This window comes from Homalodisca vitripennis, chromosome 5, assembly GCF_021130785.1.
Source record: "Homalodisca vitripennis isolate AUS2020 chromosome 5, UT_GWSS_2.1, whole genome shotgun sequence".
Lineage (NCBI taxonomy): Eukaryota > Metazoa > Arthropoda > Insecta > Hemiptera > Cicadellidae > Homalodisca > Homalodisca vitripennis.
The window spans coordinates 54598239-54605986 of record NC_060211.1 but is presented as its reverse complement, the minus strand read 5'-3'; the positions used below and the strand labels follow the sequence as shown (position 1 = coordinate 54605986).

Genomic DNA, 7748 nt, shown 5'->3' with positions numbered 1-7748 from the left:
TAGATTATACTACATTTTGCGGTCTAGGTGTCTCTGATGTCGAAACGAAACATAGAGATTATTTGGAGCTCCGGTCAACGATTCTTTTATCTCTTCAGACGAATATGACTCCACATCCCAAGGGTCAGATCTGTGACAGCATTAGATTCCAAACGCTGCGCTAAGAGAAAAGCAAAGTAGAGCTAAATTCAAAATCACAAAAAACCACTCTTTTTCAAAAACAATCAAAACATTTATTTTACAATATTTAGCTTAAAATACATTTGTAGGGCATGTTAGCCAGTGCAGCCAACTGTGCCGTTGGTGGAACACTGGACCCCGGTGGCCGACGCCCTGCAGTAAGGTGACCACGTGGGACACTGGTAGTAGACGACGTAAGTGGTCCACCAGGCCTCCTGACAGAACTTTCGCGTGTTGCAGTCCTCACAGGACCACGTGCTGTCACAGGTGATGTACCTCCTTGTGCGTACCAGTGGTCTGTCCGAGTCCTCGACCTCTACATCTTCCAAGGGACTTGCCAGAGCCTGCGGAAACATCAGTCGTATAAACCACAACAGTCGTTTATATACCATATTCTAACTATTGACCCATGATTAATCCACTTTTGTGATTATTTATTATTATGCTATAGCTACAGAAAACGCTCTGAAAATAACTATTTTTAACTGATATCAAATAAAGATTTTAAACAAGAGTACAAAACAAACCTACTTAACCGTATTAGCCTTAGTATAATTAAGGCTAGGTAAAAATTGAAACGAGCATAATACAACAGTTTAATATACAAGGAAATTCAATTTTTTATCATAAAAAAATAAGTAGTTAATTAGAGTAACCTAAAAAGGACATTCAACTCATTCAAGTATAGATTGAAATTTTTCAGCATATTTTTATATAAATTTAAAATTCTAATATCTTAAAAGAAATACAAATTCTATAGTGTACAGTATTGTAACGGGGTGCATAAAAACCGTAGAACGGTCTTGAAAGTACTTCTTGGAACATACCAATATTTTTTTTTTCCCACCAGAACATAACTAAATTATGTAATCTCTTATATCATAACAAAATGTAGATAAACAGCAAAATATAAAAGAAAACAAACGTCTTAAGATGGTTGTTTGAAGATCTCACGTCCAAGAAAATAAAATCCAATGATTAGATGTATAAATATCTTAAAAGATGTGTTCAATGTCTTGGGATAAAAGTAGTAGACAGTTTGCCTGGTGTGCGCCCGCATAGCGAGCTAGAGTATGTATGTATAATCATCACAACGAAGACATTGCCGCACAATATAATGAAGGCGCTCTAAATGTTAAATCCGTGACGTACATTATTGCTTAATTTTTAGCACATTGAAATTTGTATAATGTTTCAAAATATTATTATCAATTAACGAAAAGATTACTATATACCAAGAAAAGAGTTAAAAATCCGACAAGGAGCTTTAAGAAAAGGAATTAACAAAAACTTATTTTTGATGTTCAAATAACATGGATAACAAGGTTCATTGACCAATAAAAGACAATACGCGGCGAGGAACTAGTGGTTGGTGATGTTTGTTGAACTGATGCCGTGCGCATGCGCAGCTGAAAACGTTCACGCGGACGTTTGTAAAAATCGTTAGGCGAGCGATTCCAAAAACATCCATCTAATGGACGAATTTCTTCCAGCGGTTGGACTGAGGCCGGTGTGCGGCGTTCCATTTAATTACCGAACATCCCACCCAGTCCAGTCCAGTGGATGGATAGACGTGCGGCGTCAGGCGGTCTTTAAAATATAAAGTATCCTATGTAATGATTTACTTATTTATATGCTAGTTTTAATGTTCCTCATTTTACAGTCTCATATTTTGGCCCAATACGATTGCACTCAACATTGCTACCAACACAATAAAAGTTGTTATGACCGATTTTATTACACGCGTGTACAACCTAAGGTCTGAATGGAAGTCGTTCTGCTGCAAAAAAGCGCAGAAGATATTTATGACGCTGTAGAGATAACAGTAAATTGCGTTCTCTCCAAAATATTCAACCGTTTTATTGTACGAGTATATTTTGTTGAATCTAACTACTTATTGAGTATAGACTTACTACCGAAAACCAGAATTCTATAAAAATAATTAACTGTATTATTTAGTTATAGTTAATTTTCCTCAGTGCTATATACACATAGCATTTCTTAAAATATTATAATTTTATTTATTTTTACAGTAATAATTTTTAAATCAATACTTTTTAATCACGAATTATATAAAATGTTTTACATTAGCATCTATGTAAACTAAATTTTATAGAGCGTATAAAAAATTATACATCTACTATGACAATTTTACAACTTGGTATAATAGGTCTTGAACTGTCAGTTTTCAGTTTCAATACAGCACTATAAAACATTCAAACATAAAATTATTTATTTTATTTAACGTACACTAATTAACATTTTACAGTTGTACACAATACAAATAAAAACAACTGACAAAGACGTATACATACATAAAACAGTGAATTTGTAGCATAAGTATCAAATAATAATCCAAGGGAAACCATTTAACAATGAAATATATCTGTAATATGGATGTATGAATCACCTCCAGTGTTAATCTTCGTGATTTTAAAAATAATTTATAGCGTCACTTTTTGAATACTGAGGCAAAAATGGAGATTATGTCGATTGAGTCTAGTAAACTGTTGGCTAACCGATTAAATATCCCATAAAAGCATTTTAGTATAATAAAATTTATTATCGATAAACACCATTGTATATATTACATTTTGAATGAGCGCGTCGTAAGTTTATACACTTTAGAAGTTAAGTTGTATCACAAGACATGTTTATTATGAAAATAGAGATTTGTAGTCTGACTTGTACATTGTTAATGTAGAAGATTAGAAGGTGATGCTGCATTTTGACTTATCAATATGTAAAGCTGTAGTTGTAGATGTAATGAAATTCTTAACAATAATTAATTCGGGTAATTTCTCAACCCTAAATAAATGTTTTCGGTCATGCCATGTAAGAACTCCAATCGTTGTCTGTGACAAATTTAGTAAGTTACTAGTTTTATTCACTTATTCATCAATGTGTAGTGAGGGTGTTAACAGAAATGTTTTTAATAATAGTAATGCCACAAGAAAACTCAGGATAAGAAGAATATATTTATACAATATGATTTAAAACGATATACAGGGTGATTCAAAACTAAACGGCAATCTCTCGAGAGCTTATTTCTATAGCTAAAAAACAAGTAAAAAAGTTCATATAACCATATGCCCGGAAACGCTTTGTTAGCGAGTTACGCCTAGCGAAAGATTTCGCCCGGATTTCAGAACCCTTGGTGAAGTCAGGCCGTATAAAAATGGTAAAGGTAGTTACAAAGATACAAATACGATTGTTTTTTATGTTTTTATATCTGAAAAATTTATTAAAATTCGTCCCAGAGCTGTAAATGCAATACTTTCAGAGATATCTTACGTAAAACACAAGAATTGGTGCAAAGAAATATAACACATTTTTGTGTTTAACGTAAGATTTACTTCCATAAATGTTAAATAAAGGTCATTTTTTTTTCTTAAACAGATTTGTAGAACATTTAATTCTAAAAAAGATTCATGTGAATTACTTAGGAAAAAAAAATTAATAATAGGTATTGAAATTTAGCTTTATTTAAAAATAAAACAGACGCACAAAAATGCATTATTCTTATCTGCATAAAATATTAACTAATGTTTAGGTTGTGAGTAACAGCTGATCATTTATTCTAGACTGAACATTAACATAAAATGTATTTACCTTTATAAAACTGTAATAATCACCTATAATAGTTGCTCAAAGTGTCCTCCGTTGTTAGCAATGCACGTTTTCGCACGACGAATCCACTCTTTTCTAGCGCGTTTCATAACGTTTGGAGCATTCTTGATAGTTTTCTGCCGCCTCTGTAATGCGATTACGTAACTCCTCTATGGTGTTAATCCGTTTTGAAATAAACAATTGTGACTTTACATGGGGTTGACTTCATCAACCCCATAAGAAAAAGTCTGCTGGCGTGAGGTCAGGAGAACGTGGTGGCCATTTTTACTGGTCCATTTCGACCAATCCATTGTCTACCGTATGTATCATTTAAATAGTTTTTCACATCATTAGAAAAAAATGTGGAGGTGCTCCGTCGTGCATAAACCATGCATTTATTCTGTTTTGAACAGGAATATCTTCCAAGAGGGTAGGCAGGTTTGTTCTTAAAAAATTTAAGTACGCTACTCCATTAAGTCGATTAGGGAGGAAAAATGGACCAATCAAATTATCACCCAGAACACCAAGCCATACATTGACTGAAAATGTACTCGTATGTTGAAAATGCCTCGTCGCAGTTTCATGTGGGTTGTCGTACGCCCAAGTATGGGTATTACGAAAATTTACAATTTCATTTCTAGTAAAACAGATTCATCAGTAACGAGAATACGCCGAAGAAAAATACTGATGTCGTAAACAATTTCTTCTTAACCAGCGGCAGAACATCTTCCGTTTATTGAGATCTTGCGGTAATAAGTATTGAACACGTGTTATATGGAATGGGTACAACTGTGCTTCATGAAGTGTCCGCCATACGCTTCACTGGCAAATATTTAACTGACGTGATAATCGTCTGGTGCTTGTGGTTGGTGATAAATCTACAGCATTTATTATTGCTTGTTCATTATTATAGTTTCCTTGCGCTACGTTGACGACCAGTATCTATTCGCTTCGGTTTAAAAGCTACCAATTTCTCTAAGTCGTCTCTCCCACAGCTTCAAATGTTTTTGCGATCAGGTGTTCTTCGATGTGGAAAAGTATCACGATCACGATATTCCTGAACTGCAGCTAAACCATTCTTGTTAACTTTGCCGTAAAATCAGTATCATGTATACTCTTCTCAAACGAATACATACCATTTACATTATCTGCCATTATTTACTAAGATAATTACATACACTTTTATAAAAATATTTAATAAAATATTTTTAAAAATAAATATTTAATAAAATATTTTAAAATAAATATTTAATAAAATATTTTATACTTGTATAAAATATTTCCAAATAATCACAGGATCTCACAAAATACAATTTTCACACGCCACAATACAAAAACCTCCATAAAGGTTATTCAAATATTACTTCATGAACTTAATTGTTGATCAGCTGATATTGTCAACCTTTTGCAAAGAAAATATGACGATAAAAAGTGTTGAATAAATGATCAGCTGTTACTCACAACCTAAACATTAGTTAATATTTTATGCAGATAAGAATATGCATTTTTGTGCGTCTGTTTTATTTTTAAATAAAGCTAAATTTCAATACCTATTATTAATTTTTTTTTCCTAAGTAATTCACATGAATCTTTTTAGAATTAAATGTTCTACAAATCTGTTTAGAAAAAAAATGACCTTTATTTAACATTTATGGAAGTAATCTTACGTTTAAACACAAAAATGTGTTATTTCTTTGCACCAATTCTTGTGTTTTTCGTAAGATATCTCTGAAAGTATTGCATTTACAGCTCTGGGACGAATTTTTAATAAATTTTTCAGATATAAAAAACATAAAAAAACAATCGTATTTAGTATCTTTGTAACTACCTTTACCATTTTTATACGGCCTGACTTCACCAAGGGTTCTGAAATCCGGGCGAAATCTTTCGCTAGGCGTAACTCGCTAACGAAGCGTTTCCGGGCATATGGTTATATGAACTTTTTTACTTGTTTTTAGCTATAGAATAAGCTCTCGAGAGATTGCCGTTTAGTTTTGAATCACCCTGTATAAACACGAAACGTAAGGATATTCTTGATTTCATCGTATAAATCTGGATTGTAGGATTAATTTGTTTACAATAGCTGCTTTTTGAAATCAAGACTTTTAAACATCTTCCGGCACGTACGAGAATTATATTGCTAAACACTCGAACAGTAACAAATCCCAGATAAATTTAATTTGTCTAAACAAAGCACAAATGTAGTATCTACTACATTCAAGGCATTGGTTTTGTATCAATATTACAAACTGTATTACAATTTAGGGAAATACAGCAAAAGTGAAAGAAGTGTTTATGTTACAGAAATAACTATCGCCTATCACTTTAAATTGCATTTTATAGCCTAATGCAATTTCAGATTGTTTTAATTTGGAAATCCTGTAAATTCCAAGCTAAATAATGATTTAAATACGTACATTTAACAATAATTGTATTTAATTAGTAAACAAGTACATGCTTTATTGTCTTTCCAGAGAAATGGGCTGAGGAGTAAGATATACACCATATTTTAATGCAATATACCATGAACCATAAACTAAACATGCACAGTAAAAAAGTAAATAGTCACAATGTTTATAAAATTAATTTGAACATATGTGTACAAAATCATGGTGTAAGATTAATAAATACTCAAAATTCCCAATTCATAGATCAATAGTTTTCTGATAGTACTTTTGTGACAAGGTGTTGCTGTAATGTTTATCTAATCATAAAGGACAGTTTTTCAGAACTTTTTTTTCCGTTTCAAAATCTAAAGAATTTACAATTGTAACGTAACATATTTTAACCTAAAGTTTGTTTCTTACTACCAATAATAAAAATGACTCAGTTAATTTAAAAGGCTTGATCGTTCTTGTACCTTCGTAATTAAAAAAATTAGGGTTTGAGTATTATATGAAATTGCTATTCTGAATTCATATGATTTGATTCCACGTAAACTTAATAGTAAAATTCGAATAAATGAAGCAAGGCAAAGTCTTGTAAAATGTGAAATAGATCATCATGTTCGCACTTACCACTGCCAGGCAAACGAAAAGAAATACTTTGAGACACAGCATGTTAATATGATAACACATACTGAGGTTAGCTTTGAGTCTGTTATATAGCCGTACGTGTAAGTGTCGTATGATAACAAATGTTTGCTTGTCTTTCTTGTAGCTCAGATGTTTCCCCAAGTGCCAAGGTTCCTCGAAGGAAACGTCAAATCTTATAAAATACAACTTGTTTTTGCGTATTAAAGGACGTTCCTAGAAACTATTTCCTAGAACCTCCAAATAGAGTTTTAAAAACCCTTTCCTTGTTAATTTTAAATAATAGTTGTATATTTTTGATTAGCAGTGCCCCCGGCTTCACATGCAATCTTGTAGGCTTTTAACGTGTATTAGCACTTCTGGTTCAAGTGAATTATATTTTAAACACCAAAGTTGAGTTTGTGTTGTTGCCACGATTAAGAAAATCTGTCAAAAGGTTTACTCTGGTCTATTTATGTTCCATACTTGATTTTGCCTTGTATATATATATATATATATATATATATATATATATATATATATATATATATATATATATATATACACAGGTTGAGAAGTCAACTTCCCTAAAAAAACTGCACTTCCGTACTGACCATGCACTGGATACTTACTTAATATTAACTGAAATGTTTAATTAAAAGTATATTTTTACTAAAATTGTTAATTTTCCTATCTGGACATATTCTTACTGTAAGCTCAACATTGATTGCAGAAAAGGTTGAAATAAGAAGTGTTGTTACTATTAAGTTAACTATTCTTTCACACTATAAATTAATGAAAGAAATTTAAATTTGTGGTTAAATTCATTAAACGTATATTTATATTGCCATATAACAATGTTTACACGGAACAGTTGATTATTATTTAACATTTATTTAGTAATATTGGTTTGTTTCAGTACAATTTTAGAGACCAAGATGGGATTTT

At 31.7% G+C, this 7748-nt stretch overlaps 1 protein-coding gene across 1 annotated transcript; it reads right to left on the bottom strand.

Annotated features, from left to right (window-relative positions):
* Window positions 1-210: 210 nt before the first annotated feature.
* On the bottom strand, window positions 211-6964 carry LOC124363835. Its single transcript, XM_046819100.1, has 2 exons — window positions 6807-6964; window positions 211-524 (listed from the first exon to the last, which is right to left on the bottom strand). Exons 1-2 carry the CDS (start codon window positions 6864-6866, stop codon window positions 276-278), a joined length of 309 nt encoding a protein of 102 aa, XP_046675056.1. The 5' UTR covers window positions 6867-6964; the 3' UTR covers window positions 211-275.
* Window positions 6965-7748: the final 784 nt, after the last annotated feature.